Source organism: Lepidochelys olivacea (assembly GCF_965140295.1).
Source record: "Lepidochelys olivacea isolate rLepOli2 genome assembly, chromosome: 14".
Taxonomy (NCBI): domain Eukaryota; kingdom Metazoa; phylum Chordata; order Testudines; family Cheloniidae; genus Lepidochelys; species Lepidochelys olivacea.
This window is the reverse complement of record NC_140424.1, coordinates 30,964,124-30,988,259: the sequence shown is the minus strand read 5'-3', so window position 1 is coordinate 30,988,259 and position 24,136 is coordinate 30,964,124. Positions and strand designations below refer to the sequence as shown.

General features: G+C 47.4%; 1 protein-coding gene across 14 annotated transcripts in view; it reads left to right on the top strand.

Annotated features, from left to right (window-relative positions):
- The window catches only part of LOC311530744 (uncharacterized protein), a 53,450-nt gene that overhangs the window by 10,603 nt on the left and 18,711 nt on the right, over positions 1-24,136 (top strand). For 4 of the 14 annotated variants that reach the window (XR_014714083.1, XR_014714084.1, XR_014714085.1 and 1 more), the window contains exons 1-5: positions 85-313; positions 12,059-12,147; positions 12,709-12,835; positions 13,829-13,945; positions 14,193-15,816. Coding sequence is in view for 10 of the 14 variants with exons in the window: in XM_084647609.1 (XP_084503735.1) it covers positions 12,124-12,147; positions 12,709-12,835; positions 13,829-13,945; positions 14,193-15,814 (1,890 nt within the window). In the remaining 4 variants the exon portion in view is untranslated. Of the gene's footprint in view, positions 1-84; positions 314-12,038; positions 12,148-12,655; positions 12,836-13,828; positions 13,946-14,192; positions 18,794-24,136 lie in introns of those variants that run through there. The other 10 variants (XM_084647611.1, XM_084647612.1, XM_084647603.1 and 7 more) reach the window with 10 other exon arrangements.

Sequence of the window (24,136 nt, the reverse complement as noted above, 5' to 3'; positions counted from 1 at the left end):
AGTAGCTGCCATGCAATTGGTTTATCGCTAGGACCCAGAAGGAGCTGGGGAGGAGGGAGTGATCAACAGCATCCCTCCGTCCTGGCAGTAGGAAGTGAACTGCACTGAGTCTACAGTAACCCTTTGTTACTGTGGGGAGTCCACGCTTCTTGCAAGATCCTCGAGCCCCGGCTGCAGCCCGGAGAGGGGAATCTCGAGCAGTAACATTCCCGCTGCTCCCCAGGCCTCTCCCAGAGCAGAGCCCCCAGCCTGGCCAGGACACCCCTTAACGGGAAGATCCTTGCTCCCAAAGAAGGCACCACTGGGGGGGAAGGTAAGAGAGACCTTCCCATCCTTCCCCCGCCCCCCACAGGGAGCTGTGCCAGCCCTAGGCTGGCTGCGATTCCCTGCACTGCGTATAGGAAAGATGGCCGCCACCTCTCATTGTTTGCAGTGAGAGTGAAGCCAGCCTGCTCCAGGATCAGTGTGGGACAGGGACATCTGGGGAGCCGGAGCTGGAAGGGGGCTGAAGCGAAGCAGGGGACTCTGAGAGCCAGGGGGCATGGGCGGGGAGGCAGGGATGTGTGAGGGACAGGAGGTGGGTGAACAGATGTGTGAAGGGGCAGGATGGGGCCACGGGGATGTGGGGCCGCTGAAAGGAGGCTGAGGGAATACACAGAAATTGGGGGTAGAGGGAGAATTCTGGGGAGCAGAGCTGGAACAGAGGGGAAACTGAGTGGGGGATAAAGAGAAGGAAAGGGGGGCTGTGGGGAGGCTGGAAGGAGAATATGAGAGCAAACGGAGACTGGCTGGGGAGGGGAGAGCTAGAGGGTAGCAGAAGGGAGAATGATGGTGAGAGATACAGTGGCAGCTCCCCCCAGCCCATGGGGCAGGAGAGGGGAAGGGGGCTGCCCTACCCAGCAGCCAGTGGGTTGTTGTTTTTACTGCAGATAGTCAAAAGAAGCATGGGGGGTGGGGGGGGAGACAGGGGATTAACCCCTAAGAATTCATACCCAACAAGGTAAATATCCTCATGAAACCTGCACCGCTTGCATGCACACCCCCCCCCCCCGCTGTTCCCCATTTATTATTTCATTTTTTTAAGACACTCATGATTTGGGGGGTCTGAATGTTTCGGGCTGACAGGGCTAACCAGGGTCCTGCTCTGATTTCTGTGCAACGTCAAACCAGAGGTGCTGCCAGGAACAACAGAGGGTGGGGCCAGGTGGGCAAATGAGATCAGCCTCTGCCTGACCGTGGGGGGCTGCAGGGGCAGTGCACAGAGGGTCAGTCATTGGTGCAGCCATCAGAGGGCTCTGGTTATTGCCAAGGAAGAGGAGGCTGTTGTTTGTCTTTCTCTGCTCATGATATCAGAGCACTAGAGTTCAGTCCCTGGGGCAGATGCTGCAGCCTCCTCCATTGTGATCTGGGAGCCCAGACTGAGCAGTTGCTGCTCCCCTAATGGGGGTGGGGGTGGGTCGGTGCGCTTTTACAAACTGCTGCTGACACTGTTTGCTGCCAGGAGCAATTACTGATGCCTAGGGGTTCTCCTGGGCTGCCCTGTCACAATATGCTGCCTCTGCTGTTCCCCATCCTCTAGTCCAGTGGCTCTCAACCTTTCTAGACTACTGTACCCCTTTCTGGAGTCTGATTTGTCTTGTGTACCCCAAGTTTCACCTCACTTAGAAACTACTTGCTTACAAAATCAGACCTAGAAATACAAAGATGTCACAGCTACTACTGAAAAATTGCTGACTTTTTCATTTTTACCATATAATTATAAAATAAATCAACTGGAATATAAATATTGTACTTACATTTCAGTGTGTGTGTATATAGAGCAGTATGAATAGGGCCCTAACAAATTCCCAGCCATGAAAAACGTGTCATGGACCATGAAATCTGGTCTTTTGTGTGCTTTTACCCTATACTATACTGATTTCAACTGGGGAGACCAGTTTTCTCAAACTGGGGGTCCTGACCCAAAAGGGAGTTGCAGGGGGGGTCACAAGGTTATTTTAGGGCAGTCACAGGTATTGCCACCCTTACTTCTGCACTGCTACCTTCAGGGCTGGGTGGCCAGAGAGCAGGGGCTGCTGACTGAGGGCCCAGCTGTGCAGGCAGCAGCGCAGAAATAAGGGTGGTAATACCATACCAGGCCGTCCTTACTTCTGTGCTGCTGCTGACGGCGGCTCTGCCGTCAGAGCTGGGATCCCAGCCAGCAGCCGCCACTCTCCAGCTGCCCAGGTCTGAAGGCAGTGCCACTGCCTGCAACCCCCCACTACAATAACCTTGCAGTCCCTTCCAACTCCTTTTTGGGTAAGGGCCCCTCCAATTACAACACTGTGAAATTTCAAATTGAAATAGCTGAAATCATGACATTTATGATTTTTAAAATCTTAGGACCATGAAATGACCAAAATGGACTGTGAATTTGGTAGGGCCCTAAGTATAAACAAGTCATTGTATGAAATTTTAGTTTGTACTGACTTTGCTAGCGCTTTTTATGTAGCCTGTTCAAGGGCACCAGAGCCTTCCCAAAAATGGGGAGAGGGGCAGGCCCTGCCCCTGGCCAAGCCAGAAGCTGGAGTAGGGCTGGGAGGGCCGAAAGCATCCCCCTGCCTGTGTCCCTACCCAGGGCAGGTGGAGGGACCCAGGTTCCCCACAGCTGCCCACGCGGCTCTCCCTGACCTGGTTCTGGCAGAAGGGGGATTGGGGGCTCAGAGCCACAGCCCGGCCATGATAAGAGCTGGACGGGCAGCTGTGGTGGACCCTCCATCTGCTCGTGGTGTGGGGGACCCGAGCAGCCCATGGTCTGTGTCCCTGCCCAGCGCAGGTGGAGGGTTCACAGCTGCCTGCAGGATGGCTCTCACTCTGGCCGGGCTGCAGCTCCGAGGCCACCCCCGGCCAGAGGCAGGTCAGGGAGAGCCATGGGGGCAGTGGTGGGGAGCCAGCACGAAGTCGTGGTCCTGTCCTAGGCCAGGCGGGGAATCCGGGTGGTGGGGACATGGGCCAGAGGCGGCTCTCAAAACCCCGCCCCCACCGTGGACAGGTGGGGGGTCTGCATGCAGCTCCCCACAGCTGCCTGGGCTCCCCAGCTCCAGTTGGGCTCCACTCTTGCCTGACCGGGGGGGAGGGCTTCGGGGGGAAGAGGAAGGGAAGGGGGCAGGAGGGCCCTGGCTCCCTGCTCCCCTCCAATTCCAGTGCCACTGAGCCTGTAAAACTATGCAAATATCTGGATGAGTTGATGTACCCCTTAGAAGTCCTCTGCATACCCCCAGGGGTACACATACCCCTGGTTGAGAATCACTGCTGTAGTCCAGGAGTAGCTACTTCTGATGGGTGGGGACATTTTACATCACCATTTGCTACCTCTCCCCGTTCTCCATCCTCTGCTTTTCTTTTATCTCCTGGGCCAGGAGGTAGCAAGTTGTGATAGATGGTTGGAGTGGAGGGGCTTTCTCTCATCACAGTTTGTTACCGTTGTGAAATCTCTGTTTTAAATGTGGACATAAAGAAAGAAAGGTATTTTCTGTAACTTGGAAAAGCATTCCACAGAGTTAAACCTCAGGGAAATTATATGTAAAACTCTGAATGAAGGTATTGTTATATGTTTATGGCCTAATCTATAATGGAAAGAGACTAATAGAGTTTCTATAGGAAACAAGCAGTTAGTGCACACAAAACAACTGGAACTAGTGTAAAGCAGTGTAAACCTTATTTTCAATACTTACAAATACCTGTTAAATAGAAGCAATTAGGCAGCAAATCTACCATTGTTCCTTTACACAGACTCTCTTCCGCCCCCCCCCTTTGCCGCTGTTACGCATATTGAACAAGTTTTCAACATAATATGCACATCTGTATTTTGGCACACACCTGTGAGCATATTGCCCTCTGATCTTATTTCAGAGACATTTTCTCAGACCTTTTCCTCACTACTGAAACCAAAGTGCCTTGTCCTCACTGTGTTTTTATGTCAGAATAGCTCCTGTGCCTTAGTTACCCTGAGGTTAAACCCCCCCCCCCACCTATTTTAACAGTGAGGAAAAAGGCCTCAGGGCTAGATTGACCAAGGGACTTGGGCATTGTGATACTGAGCGCGGCAATGCCTACTTTTAAGCACCTAGAATGTCACAGGAACAAAGCTGTGATCCACAAAGCCTGAGTTAGGTACTATGAATGGTGGGAAATAGGTGCCTGAGAATGCCATCCACAAAAGCCAGCCGGGAGCAACCTAAGCTAGCCCATGGGAGATGCCCATCAGAGGGAAGTTTCCTAAGTGTCATCCCTCTCACAGAGGTTGGCATCTAAGTTCCCACTACAGGTGGGCATCTGGCTCTGCCTAGCAATCCAAAAATGGGAACCCCTCACCTGGAGCCTAAGATGTTTCTTGAGAGAATGAGCTAGGCAAGTGCCTAACTCCACACAAAACAGCCCCTGACAGAGGTGGTGGTGCCCACCTTATAACTTTTAGCCCTGGGGTATGAGTTAAAGGTGAGTGGTTACTCCACATCCACCTCCTGTGGCCAGGTTTTGAATGGGACCTGATCCAATAGGCAGCCTCTGAGCTTACCTACCAGATAGGGCCCTGCATGGAATTCAGGCATTCACCTACCTGTCGTCCCTGCTTTGTGAACCACTTTCTATGTATTGCTTATCGAGTCACTGTACAGCTAGGCCAATATGCTCTGCACGCACAGCAATAGCTAGTATGACACTAGTGAAATATTGCAACGGCTTATTTACACAGGGCAACATTTGGAATAGTTAGGCCATTTTAGATTTGGTTTTGGTGAGTAGTGAGGAGCTCATAGAAGAAATGGTTGTAGGGGACAACCTTGGTTCAGGCAATCATGAGCTAATTCAGTTCAAACTAAATGGAAGGATAAACAAAAATAGATCTGTGACTAGGGTTTTTTATTTCAAAAGAGCTAACTTAAAAAAATTAAGGAAATCAGCTAGGGAAGTGGATTGGACTGAAGAACTTGTGGATCTAAAGGCAGAGGAGGCATGGAATGATTTCAAGTCAAAGTTGCAGAAACTATCAGAAGCCTGCATCCCAAGAAAGGGGGGAAAATTCATAGGCAGGAGTTGTAGACCAAGCTGAATGAGCAAGCATCTCAGAGAGGTGATTAAGAAAAGGCAGAAAGCCGACAAGGAGTGGGAGATGGGAGGGATCAGCAAGGAAGGCTACCTTATTGAGGTCAGAACATGTTGGGATAAAGTGAGAAAGGCCAAAAGCCATGTAGAGTTGGACCTTGCAAAGGGAATTAAAACCAATAATAAAAGGTTCTATAGCCATATAAATAAGAAGAAAACAAAGAAAGAAGAAGTGGGACCGCTAAACACTGAGGATGGAGTGGAGATTAAGGATAATCTAGACATGGCCCAATATTTAAACAAATACTTTGCCTCAGTCTTTAATGTGGCTAATGAGGGGCTTAGGGATAATGGTAGGACGACAAATGGGAATGAAGATATGGAGGTAGATATTACCACATCCGAGGTAGAAGCCAAACTTGAACCGTTTAATGGGACTAAATCGGGGGGCCCAGATAATCTTCATCCAAGAGTATTAAAGGAAGTGGCACATGAAATTGCAAGCCCATTAGCAAAATTTTTTCATGAATCTGTAAAATCAGGGGTTGTACCATATGATGGGAGAATTGCTAACACAATTTTTATTTTTAAGAAAGGAAAAAAAAGTGATCTGGGTAACTACCGGCCTGTTACTTTGACATCTGTAGTATGCAAGGTCTTGGAAAAAATTCTGAAGGAGAAAGTAGTTAAGGACATTGAGGTCAATGGTAATTGGGACAAAATACAACATGGTTTTACAAAAGGTAGATTGTGTCAAAGCAACCTGATCTCCTTCTTTGAGAAGGTAACAGATTCTTTTAAACAAAGGAAACGTAGTGGATCTAATTTATCTCAATTTCATAGAATCATAGAATATCAGGGTTGGAAGGGACCTCAGGAGGTCATCTAAGTCCAACCCCTTGCTCAAAGCAGGACCAATCCCCAATTTTTGCCCCAGATCCCTAAATGGCCCCCTCAAGGATTGAATTCACAACCCTAGGTTTAGCAGGCCAATGCTCAAACCACTGAGCTATCCCTGCCCCCATTTGCCATCAAATGCCATCAGTAAGGCATTTGATATGGTTCCACATGTGGAATTATTAGCTAAATTGGAAAAGATGAGGATCAATATGAAAATTGAAAGGTGGATAAGGAACTGGTTAAAGGGGAGACTGCAACGGGTCACACTGAAAGATGAACTATCAGGCTGGAAGGAGGTTACTAGTGGAGTTCCTCAGGGACCAATCTTATTTATTCTTTTTATTACTGACTTTGGCACAAAAAGCGGGAATGTGCTAATAAAGTTCGTGGATGACACAAAGCTGGGAGGTATTGCCAATACAGAGAAGGACCGGGATATCATACAGGGAGATTTGAATGACCTTGTAAACTGGAGTAATAGTAATAGGATGAAATTTAATAGTGAAAAGTGCAAGGTCATGCATTTAGGGATTAATAACAAAAATTTTTGTTATAAACTGGGGACGCATCACTTGGAAGTAACAGAGGAGGAGAAGGCCTCGGAGTATTGGTTGATCACAGGATGACTATGAGCCGCCAATGTGATATGGCCGTGAAAAAAGCTAATGCGGTTTTGCGATGCATCAGGCGAGATATTTCCAGTAGAGATAAGGAGGTGTTAGTACTGTTATACAAGGCACTGGTGAGACCTCATCTGGAATATTGTGGGTAGATCTGGTCTCCCATGTTTAAGAAAGATGAATTCAAACTGGAACAGGTACAGAAAAGGGCTACTAGAATGATCCAAGGAATGGAAAACCTGTCTTATGAAAGGAGACTCAAAGAGCTTGGCTTGTTTAGCCTAACTAAAAGAAGGCTGAGAGGAGATATGATTGTTCTCTATAAATATATCAGAGGGATAAATACCACGGAGGGAGAAGAATTATTTAAGCTCAGTACCAATGTGGACACAAGAACAAATGGATATAAACTGACCACCAGGAAGTTTAGACTTGAAATTAGACAAAGGTTTCTAACCATCAGAGGAGTGAAGTTCTGCAACAGCCTTCCAAGGGAAGCAGTGGGGGCAAAAGACACATCTGGCTTCAAGACTAAGCTTGATAAGTTTATGGAAGGGATAATATGATGATATAGCCTAATTTTGGCAATTAATTGATCTTCAACTACTGGCAGTAGATATGCCCAGTGGCCTGTGATGGCATGTTAGATGGGATGGGATCTGAGTTACTACAGAGAATTCTTTCCTGGGTGTCTGGCTGGTGAGTCTTGCTCACATGTTCAGGGTTTAGCTGATCGCCATATATGGGGTCGGGAAGGAATTTTCCTCCCGGGCAGATTGGCAGAGGCCCTGGGGGGTTTTCACCTTCCTGTGCAGAGTGAGGCATGGGTCACTTGCTGGAGGATTCTCTGCACCTTGAAGTCTTTAAACCACGATTTGAGGACTTCAGTAGGCCAGACATAGGTTAGGGGTTTGTTACAGGAGTGGGTGGGTGAGATTCTGTGGCCTGTGTTGTGCAGGAGGTCAGACTAGAGGATCATAATGGTCCCTTCTGACCTCAAAGTCTATAATTCTATGATTCACAGCTTCCCTCTTTGCGCTTAAAAAAATCAAATATGGGAAGCAACTGGACTATACAAAACTTTAAAAAAATATTCAAGACCTGTCATAAGGTTGATGATTGACAATGTTTCAGGGAAGGATTTCTGCAGTCTTGTATGGTTGCCCTGACTACCACTGTCAAAACTAAGGCCTCTTGATTTCTGTATAAAAGCGTCCATGCAGGGGTTCAAAGCCCTGTAATTTATGTGCATTAAATTCACACCTTTAGTGTCACACTATGTAGACAAGCCCTTAATAGGTAAAGGGAAGGGTGATAAGAGAAACTGAAGGGGGAAGCCTCTGTTAACATTTTTAGTTTAAAATGTTTTAGCTGGTTTTCCATGACACCCACACAAATCGGGGGCTGCAGACATTCAGATGCAAATACTTCTGCTGGCAAAGGAATAACGATAGCCACACAATCAATATCAGAGTTCTTAAGACATAATAATGGTTTATTTAACATCTGAACCAGCGCTATTATCTGTGTCCTCAATGCTAAGAAAATGCGTGTTTTTTTACCATGGGGTAACTAACCTGCATTAGCTATCCCCACTGTAAAGACAGAGTAGAGACAAGGCACTTCAGTTTCACCAGAAGGCAAACAAGGTGAGGTCAGCACTATGCCTCCCACTGAACCAATGCAAAGGAGTAACCGGATCATTCATTAAAAAAGTCTTGATTTTTGGCAGGACAAAGCAGTAAACTTGTCCGAATGAAAAACATCACTGAAATGTATCATAACAAATGTATCATACATAAAAGGTTATGAAATTAAAACACACAATTAGAAGGATAAACAATTCAGTAGAAATATCAATATCTATGTATGCAACAAATGAAGTAACAGAAGAGTAAAGTGTGGACGTCAGTGTTTGCAGGATGGGATGTTACTTACAGAAATAAGGATTTTTAATAAATTTTCACTTACAAAAGTGTGTGTGTATGGGGGGGCAGGGGAGGAAGCACAAGTTACTGGACGTCAAAAATATTATAGGATTGTACAACCAACTGTTCTGTTGTTACTTCTCCTAAAGAATCCATAATCCTAGAAGTATAAAGCTAATGTGCTCTAAAGGCGCAGAAATCAAAACGCAAATTAAAAGAGCGCAAAATGTATTTAGTTATTTGTTTAATTTCATGATTTTTTGTGTGTGTAATTGATGATTTTTGAATTTTTGCTTTTGTCAGTCTACCTTGGAGTTGTATATCTATATTTAGTTTTAAAAACAGTAGCCATTTATCTTTGAGAAGAATTTCATAAAAGGTACTATTGAGCCCTTGGGGCCAGATTTTTAAAGGGGTTTAGGTAACCTTTAAAAATCTGACCTGTAGTGAATATTTGGTAACCAAGTTCTGTAGATGACTGAGGCTACGTTTTAATCAAGGGTAATTTTTTAGTAAAAGTCATGGACAGGTCATGGGCAGTAAACAAAAATTCACAGCCTGTTACCTGTCCATGACTTTTACTATATACCCCTAACTAAAACTTGGGCAAGGGGGCTGTGGGTGCTCTGGGGGGATGGTCCAGGACTTCCGCTGGTGCTGTGGAGGGAGACAGGCGGTGGTGCGCAGCCCAGGACCCCCACTGATGCTGGGGGGAGGTGGGTGGTGGTGTGTGGCCTGGGACCCCCACTGGTGCTGGGGGGAGGCAGGCAGTGGTTCTCAGCCTGGGACCTCCGTTGCTACTGGGGAGGGTGGGGGGAATGGCAGCGGGCAGCCCGGGACCCCTGCTGTTTCTGGGCCTGGAGGGCGTTGGTGGAGCTGGCAGACTTTCTACTTGACTCCACATGTCCCTGCAGCTCCTAGAGGGAGGGTGGCCAGGGGGTTCTGCATGCTGCTCCCACCACAAATGCCAGCGCTGCAGCTCCCCTTGGCCAGAAACTGCAGCCAATGGGAGGTACAAGGGTGGTGCCTGTGGATGTGGGCAGCATGTGGAGCTCCCTGGCCCCGCCGCCTAGGAACTGCAGTGACATGCCAGTGGAAGCCGAGGAGCCCCCCCCCGCCAGGTAAGTGCCGTCTCAGACCCCAACCCCCTGCCCCAGCCCTGATCCCCCTCCCACACACCCAAACTGCTGCTGCTGGTTGCCTCCGTGACAGACATGCAGCCTTAGTGATGACATGTGAAAATGCACTGAGGTGCTGGACAGAGAGGCAAAATAACATTACACAAAGGCATTCCTCATTGGCAGATCAAAGGAAACTGAAGAAGTTTTGACACCAACCCAGGAAATCTGTCAGCCTTGATGCCGTATGATCCTAAAGAATAAACTTGTGTATTAAATTTAAAAAAGAGCAAAAATTTAGATTTGAAAAATAGTGTCGCAGTACGAATAAGAAGTGTTATAGCAGAAACACTGTGAGATGTTTCAGAGTAACAGCCATGTTAGTCTGTATTCGTAAAAAGAAAAGGAGTACTTGTGGCACCTTAGAGATTAAGGAATTTATTTGAGCATAAGCTTTTGTGAGCTACAGCTCACTTCATCAGATGCATCCGATGAAGTGAGCTGTAGCTCACGAAAGCTTATGCTCAAATAAATTCCTTAATCTCTAAGGTGCCACAAGTACTGAGATGTGATTGCTGAAGTTACTATTAGATATTCAATTATTATTTGTTATAAAAGTATGCACAATGAGATCCATCTGCATAGTTTTAACAAAGGTAAACTATGAAGTGCAGCGAGCAATAAAATAAAAAAATTTAAAAGTAAATAATTGAAAGCTATGAAACACCATTTACAGCAGATGACTAGAAAAAGGCAGTACAACTCAGGCAATTGGAACAATAGCTAAGACACAGTTGTGACCTGCTATGAGACATATGAACTGATAAGGGATTCATCTAAACTCTGACCATTATAATTTTTGGAGGGGGGTGTTTGTAAAATATTTCATGGAATCAAGTCTCCATTCACAGATCAGTATGTCATATCAGACAGGGAAGAGCTGCCTTATCTAGACATTGGGATGCACTGGGCCTTTAAGAACACAGCCCTGGGAAGCAATTCCCTGGGATGGAGGGAAAAAAAAACATTTGGTTCCCCACCACCACCCCATTTTTGCAATCACTACAAATAGTTCACCCCATATGGGGGAACTTTCCTCTTCTCTGCCCCTCCCTGTCCTCCTTTGCCACACTGTCTGGCCATGCCTGTACCCGATTTTGAACTGTGGCTCTTACCCTCTGTCATTTACTTTGCTACTTGGCCCCTCTTCTTCCCCTGTCTCCAGCTGTTTGACCCTCCCGTGAAGTCCCTCCCCTCTGATTTGCCTCCTTTCCTCCTTTAACTCCTGTGAACAGCAGGGAGCAGATTGTAACCCCCCGAAAGGGCAGAGCCAGGCAGCGCTTTCAGCAGATGTTACTGAGCAGGCGCAGTTGGGATGATCCTGCTGAATAATAGGCAAATTGTGTCCAAAAGTAGATTAGAATGTTACGCTAGTCTCTCCTTCTTAAAGCTTGCTCTGCACCCAACTCAGGTAGGGACTTTCCCCGGTGGCTACAATTAGGGCAGCCCCGGTGCTGGGGAATGGCAGGAAAGTGACTCTGCACAAAGGGCCTTTTCAGGGGCCTGCAGCTGGTGAGTTTGTACTAGAGGGTGACGGGCTCCCCAGGTGTCTTTGAGCAGGTGTGTCTACTAGGGAGAAAATGCCCACCTAAGTTGGACAGTAACCAGTATTCTCCAGGCAGAAAGAGAGAAGAAGAGAGAGAGAGAAGACAGAACAGTAGAGTGGAGAGATTGAAAGGGGAAGAGAGAGCAATAAATGGGAACGAGGTTTCCACACCCCAACTGTGCCAAGCTCCATTCACTGTAGCACCCCGGGAAGATTGACTTTCCTAGATAAATTCATAGAGGATAGGTCCATCAGTGGCTATTAGCCAGGATGGGCAGGGATGCTGTCCATAGCCTGTTTGCCAGAAGCTGGGAATGGGCAACAGGGGATGGATCACTGGATGATTACCTATTCTGTTCATTCCCTCTGGGGTACCTGGCACTGGCCACTGTCTGAAGACAGGATACTGGCCTAGATGGACTTTCGGTCTGACCCAGTGTGGGCATTCCTATGTTCTTATAAAGAAGGTGAAGAGCAGAAAGAGGAAAAGCCAGTTCCTGCCTCTGCCTAATCCCCATGCTGCTGGGGGAATGTGCTGACCTTGGGACAATATCAGGAGGACCCCCCAAAGCAGCTCCATTGATTCTGCTCTTTTCTAGCATTTGGCTCAGACTCTGTTACTGGGATGTTTTAAAAGTGTTTCAAGGATTTTGTTCCAGTGGGAGGAACCAGGTTTACATTGTAATAAAGTGACTGAGCATTTTCACAGTCTCTCTCTGAAGGGAAAGAGCCTGGGGGAATTGGGGTGTGAAATAGACTGAAACTCCTTCTGAAACCTCCCCAGTCGTCTTCTCACCCTGACAGGCTGCAGAATAACAACCACGTTTTGCCCCAGATTATCCCATGTTCCTGAGGGACAGGGAAGGGAAATGGCTGTGTTGGATCCAGCTCAGGTAAGGGATTCTGGGGAGAGCTAGTGGGGAGGGTTGTTGTTGAGGGGGAGGGGAAGGACATACATAGGGTGAAGCAGGGAGGGGGACAGGTATAATAAACCTGCTGGGACATGCCCAGCCTAGGGCTTTGTGTGTGTGTATGTGTGTGAATATTCCTCCATATCTGAAAGAGGAAACAACCCCCTTGAACAGGGCTGGAAAAACAAACCAGAGTGCTGGAGCCTGAACCCACTAGGCAGAGACTGTGGTGAAATACAAAAGGAAGGTGTTGGGATTCCTGTCCCTGTTCCCGTGTGGAGCTCTGCTTCCCATATCAGCCTGTGCCTAGTAGGAATGTGGTAAATGAGAAGACCCTGTCGTCCTCCGTCTGCTGGGAGGGACAAGGAGCTCTCACCTTCTCTCTGTTCCTTAGAGCCTCCTGGCCACTCTGAGCAGGGTGGGGGTGGGATTCTGCTCCTCTGTCCCTCCCAGAGCTGTCATGTCTTTGTGCTTCTTCCCCCATGAATAGTGGGATTGTGGCTGGGGCAGCAGGCACTGAGTGGGGAGCACCTGTTGTTTCAGATGTCGGTGACCTTCGAGGATGTGGCTGTGTACTTCACGGAGGGGCAGGGGGCTCTGCTGGACCCCGGTCAGAGAGCCCTCTATAGGGACATCATGCAGGAGAATTATGAGATGGTGACCTCAATGGGTAAGGATTCCTGTCCCCTCAGCTATTTGAAGCCATGGGGCCTGCATTTCTGAATCTGGTCAGGCTCTTCCCTGGTTAGAGGGGAATGGGTCACATAGTCCAGGGGCTCTCAACCTTTCCAGACTACTGATTTCTAATGTATACCCCAAGTTTCACCTCGCTTAAAAACTACTTGCTTACAAAATCAGACATAAACATAAAAAATTGTCATAGCACACTATTACTGAAAGTTGCTTACTTTCTCATTTTTACCATATACTTATAAAATAAGTCAATCGGAATATAAATATTGTACTTATATTTCAGTGTGTAGCATATAGAGCAGTATAAACAAGTCATTGTCTGTATGAAATTTTAGTTTTTACTGACTTTGCTAGTGCTTTTTATGTAGCCTCTTGTAAAACTAGGCAAATATCTAGATGAGTTGATGTACTCCTGGGAGATCTCCGCATACCTCCAACATGTACCCCTGGTTGAGAACCACTGGGATTGTCCACAGCTCCAGTGTGAAAGAGCTGTTAGTCTCCAAACCTTCTTCAGTGGGATAGGGGAGTCATGAACCTAATGGACTTTCTAATTTATGCCCATCACTCCAGCTTTCCTGGGGGCAGAAGCAATGTATTATCCTATCTGCATTAATTCTCACTCGCACACAGGATCTCTGTTCACCTCCCTTCATGGGATTAGCTCCATCTCTGGGGAGGGCTCTGGATGTTTAGACATAGACAGGGGTTTAACACCAGAGCTGTGTGTGCCTCAGCAAGTCCCCCAGAGCCCACAGATCCTGAAAATTCCTAGTGAGAGTGTGACAACTCCCTCCACCCCCAAACATCTGCCACTCCCAAGGGGGCTCTGTGACCACATTCCCATCTGTTCAGATCCCACAACCCCCATCACAGTACGAGGCCAGGTTAGAATCAGGGTATGTTCTTTGTGACAAATAGTTTTTGAATCCTCAATGCACCATGATCTTGCCTGATTTCACCCCCTCAGCAGGACTCCCCATTCCCAAACCTGACCTGATTGCCCGGCTGGAAAGAGGGGAAGAGCCATGGGTCCCGGATCTCCAGGCTTCTGAGGAAAGGAAGATCCCAAGAGGCACCCACACAGGTGAGCAGTCAGTGACACTGACACAGAAACCATCTGGTGAACCTATCCTCTTAGCTGTCAGGAGTTTTCTCCCCGACTTCACTTCCCTGTGAGTGTTTGAATGGGATGTGGAGGTAGAATCCAATTTCTCACTCTCCCCAATGGTTATTGGGCTACTGTGTTTTCCCTGTTTCCCTCTTTTTTTTTTTTTTTTTTCCCCTTTCTCCCCAGCACAGAATGACTCTCTTCTGGATTCTCTCTCTCCCAGCAGGTGATAGGACTATGAGTGAGAACAGGGAGGAGAATCCACAACAGAAAAGTAAAGCACTGCTGAAATCACAGGGGATGCTTTTGAGAAGAGCTAAAGGGAATTCTTCTCAATGCTTGGAAAATGTCAAAACCTGGGGAAATCAACATAAATCAAAGACGAAGCTGGGAAACCACCTAAGGAAGAAAGTAGGTGAATCCATTCAGTATGGGGTAGGATGTAACGATTTCAAGGAAACCATAGCCCAGCCAAAAACCCATGTGGAAGAGAGAACCTACAAGTGCTTAGACTGTGGGAAAAGTTTCAGTCGGAACTATTCCCTTCTACTACATCAGAGAATCCATTCAGGAGAGAAACCCTATAAATGCTTGCATTGTGGGAAAAGTTTCAGTCGGAACTATACCCTTATTCTACATCAGAGAACCAGTATGGGAGAAAGAACTCCTAATCACATTGATGGTGGGAAATGTGTCAATCAGAATTCAAACCTTATTACTCATCAGAAAATCCACACAGAGGAGAGACCCCATAAGTGCTTTGAGTGTGGAAAATGTTTCACTGAGAAGTCAACCCTTGTTAAACATCAAAGACTCCACACAGGAGAGAGAGCTCATAAATGCTTGCACTGTGGGAAAAGTTTCAGTCGGAACTATACCCTTATTATACATCAGAGAATCCATACGGGAGAAAAACCCCATAAATGCTTGCACTGTGGGAAAAGTTTCAGGCGGAACTACACCCTTATTCTACATCAGAGAATCCATACGGGAGAGAAACCCTATAAATGCTTGCACTGTGGGAAAAATTACAAGCAGAAATCAAGCCTTTTTTCACATCAGAAAATCCACACAGGAGAAAAACCCCATAAATGTCTGGACTGTGGGAAAAGCTTCATTCACAGCTCACAGCTTATTAGACATGAGAGACTACACACGGGAGAGAGACCTTATAAATGCCTTGAATGTGGGAAAAACTTCAGTCGGAACCATACCCTTATTCTACATCAAAGAATCCATACAAGAGAGAGACCCCATAAGTGCCTCTACTGTGGGAAGTGTTTCAGTCGGAATTCAAACCTTGTTACTCATCAAAGAATCCACACGGGCGAGAGACCCCATAAATGCGTTGTGTGTGGGAAATGTTTCAAAGACAAGTCAAACCTTATTACACATCAGAGAATCCATACTGGGGGGAGACCCCATGCATGCTTGGACTGTGGGAAAAGCTACAGTCGGCGGTCACACCTTACTAAACATCAGAGAATCCACACAGGAGCGTGCCCCCATAAATGCTTGAGCTGTGGGAAAACTTTCAATCAGAACTCAAACCTTGTAACACATCAGAGAATCCATATGGGAGAGAAACCCTATAAATGCTTGGACTGCGGGAAAGGCTTCAGTCAGAGCTCACACCTCACTATGCATCAGAGAATCCATACAGGGTATAAACCCTATAAATGTTCCGACTGTGAGAAAACCTTCATTCAGAGATCACATCTTCTTAGACATCAGAAAGTCCACATGGGAAAGAGACATCATAAATGCCCAGACTGTGGAAAAAGGGTTAGGAAGAACTCACACCTTATCATGCACCAGAGAATCCATGTGGGAGAGACGTCTTGAATGTGGGTGATGTTTCAGTTGGGCACATATCATATCAGGCATCAGCAAATCTACACAGGGAAGAGTTCTTTTAAATGTCCTTAGCATGGCGAATGCTGCAATTAGGAAGCTAAAGCCATATTGGACCTCAGAGACGCCTCCATACAGGACAGAAATGCTGTTTGTGCTCTGACTAGGGCTGGTCACGGTAGTATATACATCTCCATTTCCTAATTCCCATACACAGCAGTGGCATTTGGCTCCCAAGTACCTAGCTGCCCATCTCTGGGGGGAGGTTCCAGCAGCAGCTGACCCTGAGGTGATCAGGGACCCTCTGGCTTTGCCTGCTCTAAGCAAACCCCAGGCGGAGGAGGAGAAGTCCTGATCAGCCCCTCCGCCCTGCTGCAGCCTTCGGTACTGAACTGATGGGCCTTCTTGCCTCTTGCTAATCTGCTGGGGGAAGGGAGAGAGAAACTCCTCCAGAAGCTCCCGCTGGGGTTTTCCCCCCCTCCTCCCTTCCCATCCAAGATGGGGTTCCCTTTCCACTGATATTAGAGAAGTATACTTAGGCCAGGCCCCACCTTCACGCCACACACTTGTCCCCATCCTGCATCTTCCACCAGTCCCTGGGCTTGGCTCAGCCTCCACGCTTATCTGGAACTGTTTCCTGCAGGATAAGTGTCCCAGGGTGCTGGGGATCAGATGTCAAGTGATCAGGAGGGGGTTTTGCCAGGAGTCTGGGGGATTTAATATTTTGGGCTGGTGGAGAAGAGAATCAAATGGACCTCAGTGCTCAGATGATCAAGATATTGGTCATCATGGAATGAGAAGAGAGGGAGAGTTCAGGGTTAGGGAGGTTCTACCCTCTATCATTCACCTCCTCTGCCCCTTTTCCCTGCCGCCTTTACATTCAGAAGGCAACACTGAGAGGGACTAATTTCCACAGGGCCTTTTTTGGGAGGCCTAGAAATTCAACCTCACCAGGAGGCTAAGTTTTTCTAGCCTAAGAAAGTGGTCAGGAGTAGCAACCAGAATGATCATGGCTTGTTTTGTAAAGGACTTGGAGGTCTACTGATGAAAAGTTCTATCCAAGCACTACATATAATTTTTTATTTATTTTGGGCCAAGCAAAATGAGACCCGACACTCAACTCCATGGCTTTTTTTGCACGTAATGCAATGACTTTGAATGCTGCAACTGATTAATTCAGCCATTTCAAACACCTGTGCAATGCATGGGGAAAGATAGGCACCTGAGGATAGGAGCCACAAAAGTCAGTACCCTAGGTGGGAAGTCACCTAAGCTGGCCAGTGGGACATGCCAATGAGAGAGTTCTATCCTAAATCAGTCCCTCTGACAGTTATGTACCAAAGTCTGGGCTGCTGGGAATTGCCAATTTCTGCTTGGGATGGAGGCTGGGAACCCTGTTCCTGGACTCAGGCAACTTATGCTGCAAGCAATTGGTTTATCACCAGGACCCTCACCCAAGCAGGCGAGGGTGGAGAGGTCAGAGCAATCGCTGGAGTCATGCAGTCCTGGCGGCAGGACGGGAATTGCACTCACTGCAGTAACTCTTTGTTGTTGTGGGTGGAATCCACATTCCTTGCAAGATCTCAGAGCCCAGGCTGTAGATGGGAGAGGTTAGTATCTTCCCAAGGGACCCTCCCACTTCGAAGACCCCGGCCTGCCCAGGACATCGGTCAAGATTCCTTCCCCACTCTGAACTCTAGGGTACAGATGTAGAGACCTGCATGAAAGACCCCCGAAGCTTATTCTTACCAGCTTAAGTTAAAAACTTCCTCAAAATACAAACTTTGCTTTGTCCTTGAACCCTATGATGCCACCACCACCAAACGTGTTAAACAAAGAACAGGGAAAGAGCCCACTTGGAGACGTCTTCCCCCCACAAGCCCTACATCCCCTTTCCTGGGGAAGGCTTGATAAAAATCCTCACCAATTTGCATAGGTGAACATAGACCCAAACCCTTGGATCTTAAGAACAATGAAAAAGCAATCAGGTTCTTAAAATAAGTTGTGCTGAATGGAATGTATATTCCTGTTTTTTTTGTAACTTAAGGTTTTGCCTAGAGGGATTCTCTATGTTTTGAATCTGATTACCCTGTAAGGTATTTACCATCCTGATTTTACAGAGGTGATTCTTTTACTTTTTCTTCTATTAAAATTCTTCTTTTATCAGCCATTTAAACAAAACAGAATCTAACGCATATCTAACTAGATTGCTTATTAGCCCTTTACAGGAGTTCTGACCTGCATTCCTGCTCTGGTCCCGGCAAAAGCATCACACAGACAGAGCCTTTGTTTCCCCCCACCTCCAGCTTTGAAAGTATCTTGTCTCCTCATTGGTCTTTTTGGTCAGGTGCCAGCGAGGTTATCTTAGCTTCTTAACGCTTTACAGGTGAAAGGTTTTGCCTCTGGCCAGGAGGGATTTTATAGTTCTGTATACAGAAAGGTGGTTACCCTTCCCTTTATATTTATGACACGCCCCCCAAATCACAGGGTGAAACACTGGCTGTGATTTCTTCCTAGAGCTCTAGGAGAAAACAGTTAATAAGACACATGCACCTCTAAATATACTATTAACTGTATAAAGACTAACAATATTTTTCACATCTCAAGGACGATTTTAACCAGTTGATTCTGGGAAACTTTCACAGGAGAGTGCATCAGCCACTTTGTTAGAAGCTCCTGAGATGTGTTGCATGTCAAAATCAAAATTTTGGAGAGCTAAACTCCACCGAGTTTTTTGTTGTTTCCCGTGGTGGTATGAAGCCACTTTAGCACAGCATGGTTGGTTTGCAGGTGGAAACGCTGTCCCCAAACATATGGGCGTAGCTTTTCCAGGGCGTAGACAATGGCGTAACATTCTTTTTCACTGACTCACCAGTTGCTTTCCCTCTCAGACAGCTTCTTGATGAGAAACACTACATGGTGGAATTGTTGATCCGGTCCTTCCTGCATTAAAACTGCTCCCACACCATGCTCGGATGCATCTGTGGTTACTAGGAACGGTTTGTGAAAGTCTGGGGCCCTTAGTACAGGGTCAGACATGAGTGTCACTTTAAGCTGGTTAAAGCTTCTGACACTCTTCGGTCCACTGAACGGCATTTGGCTGTTTCTTTTCGGTTAGGTCTGTCAGTGGGGGGGCGATTTAGCTGTATTGCAGTACAAATCGCCTGTAATAACCGGCCAAGCCTAAGAAGGATTGGACCTGTTTCTTTGACTTTGGGACAGGCCACTTTTGGATAGCATCCACTTTGGCCTGTAGGGGGTTGATAGTTCCTTGACCCATCTGGTGTCCAAGGTAAGTCACTCTGTTTAGGCCTATTTGACACTTCTTAGCCTTAACAGTTAGTCCTGCCTCCCTTATGTGCTCGAAGACTTTTTGTAGATGTTCCAGGTGTTCTGCCCAGGAATCCGAAAATATGGCCACATCATGAAGGTAGGCGACTGCATATTCTCCTAATCCCGCTAGGAGACCATCTACAAGTCTTTGGAAGGTGGCAGGTGCATTCCGCAGCCTGAAAGGGAGTACATTAAATTCATACAGCCCGACGTGTGGTGAAGGCTGACCTTTCCTTGGCAGATTCATCTAGCGGTACCTGCCAGTACCCCTTGGTTAAATCCAAGGTAGAGATGAACTGGGCCCATCCCAGTTTCTTCAATAGTTCATCTGTGCGTGGCATTGGATAATTGTCTGGGCAAGTTACAGCATTTAGCTTACAGTAGTCCACAGAAAAACTTATCTCCGCATCTGGTTTGGGAACTAGAACCACTTGAGATGCCCATGCACTGCCAGAGGGGCAGATTACACCCATCTGTATCTCCCGTTCTATAGCAGTTTTAGCTTGAGGAGACACCTGGTAAGGTTGGACTTTAATTGGGTGAGCATTACCTGTGTCAATGGAGTGGTATGCCCGTTCAGTCAGTCCTGGGGTGGCTGAGAATGTCGGTGCATAGCTAGTGCACAGCTCCTTGATCTGCTGTCGCTGCATATGTCCAAGAGTCATGGAGAGGTTCACCTCTTCTACGCCACCATCACTTTTCCCTTTGTAGTAGACACCTTCAGGCCACTCAGCGTCATCTCCTCCCTGGGCTGTAAACTGACAAACCTTTAAATCTCTAGAATAAAAGGGCTTTAGAGAATTAATGTGGTACACCTTAGGCTTTCGGTTGGAGGTAGGGAATGCTATGAGATAATTAACAGCTCCCAGGTGCTCCTGGACCATGAATGGCCCTTCCCACGATGCTTCCTTTTTATGGGCCTGGAGCACCTTTAAGATCATGACCTGGTCCCCTACTTTGAAGGAACGCTCTCTGGCATGTTTATCATACCAGGCTTTTTGCTCTTTTTGAGCATACTGTAGGTTTTCTTTAGCAAGGGCTAAAGAGGTTCGGAGGGTGTTTTGTAGGTTAGTTACAAAGTCCAGAATATTAGTTTCTGGAGAAGGTGTAAATCCCTCCCATTGCTGCTTCACCAACTGTAATGGCCCCTTAACCTCCTGGCCATATACAAGTTCAAATGGTGAAAACCCTAAACTGGGATGTGGTACAGCTGTGTATGCAAAGAACAACTGCTACAACACGAGGTCCCAATCATTGGAGTGTTCATTGACGAATTTTCCTATCATGGCCCCCAGAGTTCCATTAAACTTCTCCACCATGCCATTTGTTTGATGGTGGTAAGGAGTGGCAACCAACTGATTCACCCCATGAGCTTCCCAAAGGCTTTCCATAGTTCCTGCCAAGAAATTAGTTCCCGCATCTGTGCGAATGTCAGAGGGCCAACCTGCCCTGGCAAAAATGTCTGCTACTGCCTGGCAGACACTTTTAGCCCTAGTGTTGTTTAGAGCTGCTGCTTCCGGCCATTGGGTGGCAAAATCCATGAAAGTCAGTATGTACTGTTTTCCTCTGGGTGTCTTTTTCAGAAAAGGACCCAGAATATCCACAGCTACTTGCTGAAATGGAACCTCGATGATGGGGAGTGGCTGGACAGGGGCTTTGACCTGGTCTTGGGGTTTTCCTACTCTTTTGGCACACCACACAAGACAATAGGTAGAAACATCCTTGCCCATTCCCTCCCAGTGGAACGACTTTCCCAAATGGTCTTTGTTTCTGTTCACCCTAGCATGGCCACTAGGATGGTCGTGGGCTAAGCTTAATAGCTTTACCCGGTACTTAGTTCCAACTATCAACTGTCTCTGAGGATGCCAGTCTTCCTGGTGTCCATCAGAAAGAGTTTCCATGTATAAGAGGCTATGGGTTGTTCCGTACCGCTGTCCAAGCTCTTTGGAGGTTTTCATCTGCTTCCTGTTCGGTCTGGAACTGTTCCGTTGAGACTGGAGACATCAGTTCCTCATTGGATTGTGGATCTGGGCTTGGTCCCTCTGGAAGTGATGCAGGTGATGGGGCTGTTTCCATTGACTGTGAGCCGCTTTCTGCTGGTGCACTATGTTGGGGTTCAGGCTCCAGCTGAGCCTCTTGTGTAGGGTTATCTGCTGCTGCCAGTGCAGGTTCGGTGGGGCCCGCTGGTTTTGGGGTTGCAAGTACTGGATTCAGTGCTGGCAATGGTTCTGGTGCTGGTTGTTCCGCTGGTTCCGGTTCTGAGACTGGCTCTGTCTGGGTCTCTGTGACTGGATCCACTATTGCTGTTGCAGATATTGGCATGGGATCTGGTTCCATTACCTCGGACCGGGTCCTGGTAGAAGTTTCCAGAACAGAGCTAGGCATGACAGATTGCTTAGCCTGGCTGTGGGTGACCATTCCCACCCTCTTGGCTAGCTTCACATGATTGGCCAAGTCTTCCCCCAACAGCGTGGGGATGGGATAATCATCATAGACTGCAAAAGTCCACGTTCCTGACCAGCCCTTGTACTGGACAGGCAACTTGGCTGGAGGCAAGTCAAAAGAGTTTGACTTGAAGGGTTGAATCGTCACTTGGGCCTCTGGGTTGATTAAGTTGGGGTCCACTAAGGAAGCATGGATAGCCAACACCTGTGCTCCAAGCGGTGACCTTCTTCCCGCCCACACTCACAGCTTCCCTCTGCTCTGAGGGTATCTGGAAGGTATCTGGGCCTGAGGACCTCTGGTGTAATTTCGGTGGAATAAACTGTAATCTGTTGGGGTTCTTGGGGCAGTTGGCCTTTACATGCCCCAGCTCGTTACATTTAAAACATCATCCAGCTGACAGGTCACTGGGGTGAGGTGGGTTGCTGGAGAACGATGTGGCAGGACAATAAGGTGTCTGGAGTGTTCTTTGGGGTGTAGTTGGGGCCTTGGGCTGCCCCTGGTAGTAGGGTGTGGTCTGAGGGTGTCCCTTCTGGTATCCGCTGCAACTGTGACCAGGGTTGTTCCTCTCTCCTCCCTCCACCCGTTTTGTTCCATTTTGCCCCTCCTCTCTGGCGGTCTGGGACTGCTTGTATTGATCAGCATAAGAAGCAAGACTTCCTTAGAAGAATTAGTAGGGGAAGCAAAAGTGGATGGGAATCTGGGAGGCAGTGACCATGAGTTGGTTGAGTTCAGGATCCTGACACAGGGAAGAAAGGTAAGTAGCAGGATACGGACCCTGGACTTCAGGAAAGCAGACTTCGACTCCCTCAGGGAACGGATGGGTAGGATCCCCTGGGGGACTAACATGAAGGGGAAAGGAGTCCAGGAGAGCTGGCTGTATTTCAAGGAATCCCTGTTGAGGTTACAGGGACAAACCATCCCGATGTGTCGAAAGAATAGTAAATATGGCAGGCGACCAGCTTGGCTTAACGGTGAAATCCTAGCGGATCTTAAACATAAAAAAGAAGCTTACCAGAAGTGGAAGGTTGGACATATGACCAGGGAAGAGTATAAAAATATTGCTCGGGCATGTGGGAATGAAATTAGGAGGGCCAAATCGCACCTGGAGCTGCAGCTAGCGAGAGATGTTAAGAGTAACAAGAAGGGTTTCTTCAGGTTTGTTGGCAACAAGAAGAAAGCCAAGGAAAGTGTGGGCCCCTTAATGAATGAGGGAGGCAACCTAGTGACAGAGGATGTGGAAAAAGCTAATGTATTCAATGCTTTTTTTGCCTCTGTCTTCACGAGCAAGGTCAGCTCCCAGACTGCTGCGCTGGGCATCACAACATGGGGAGTAGATGGCCAGCCCTCTGTGGAGAAAGAGGTAGTTAGGGACTATTTAGAAAAGCTGGATGTGCACAAGTCCATGGGGCCGGACGAGTTGCATCCGAGAGTGCTAAAGGAACTGGCGGCTGTGATTGCAGAGCCATTGGCCATTATCTTTGAAAACTCGTGGTGAACGGGGGAAGTCCCGGATGACTGGAAAAAGGCTAATGTAGTGCCAATCTTTAAAAAAGGGAAGAAGGAGGATCCTGGGAACTACAGGCCAGTCAGCCTCACTTCAGTCCCCGGAAAAATCATGGAGCAGGTCCTCAAAGAATCAATCCTGAAGCACTTACATGAGAGGGAAGTGATCAGAAACAGTCAGCATGGATTCACCAAGGGAAGGTCATGCCTGACTAATCTAATCGCCTTCTATGATGAGATTACTGGTTCTGTGGATGAAGGGAAAGCAGTGGATGTATTGTTGCTTGACTTTAGCAAAGCTTTTGACACGGTCTCCCACAGTATTCTTGTCAGCAAGTTAAAGAAGTACGGGCTGGATGAATGCACTCTAAGGTGGGTAGAAATTTGGCTAGATTGTCGGGCTCAACGGGTAGTGATCAATGGCTCCATGTCTAGTTGGCAGCTGGTGTCAAGTGGAGTGCCCCAGGGGTCGATCCTGGGGCCAGTTTTGTTCAATATCTTCATAAATGATCTGGAGGATGGTGTGGATTGCACTCTCAGCAAATTTGCGGATGATACTAAACTGGAAGGAGTGGTAGATACGCTGGAGGGCAGGGATAGGATACAGAGGGACCTAGACAAATTGGAGGATTGGGCCAAAAGAAATCTGATGAGGTTCAATAAGGATAAGTGCAGGGTCCTGCACTTAGGACGGAAGAACCCAATGCACAGCTACAGACTAGGGACCGAATGGCTAGGCAGCAGTTCTGCGGAAAAGGACCTAGGGGTGACAGTGGACGAGAAGCTGGATATGAGTCAGCAGTGTGCCCTTGTTGCCAAGAAGGCCAGTGGCATTTTGGGATGTATAAGTAGGGGCATAGCGAGCAGATCGAGGGACGTGATCGTCCCCCTCTATTCGACATTGGTGAGGCCTCATCTGTAGTACTGTGTCCAGTTTTGGGCCCCACACTACAAGAAGGATGTGGATAAATTGGAAAGAGTCCAGCAAAGGTCAACAAAAATGATTAGGGGTCTGGAACACATGAGTTATGA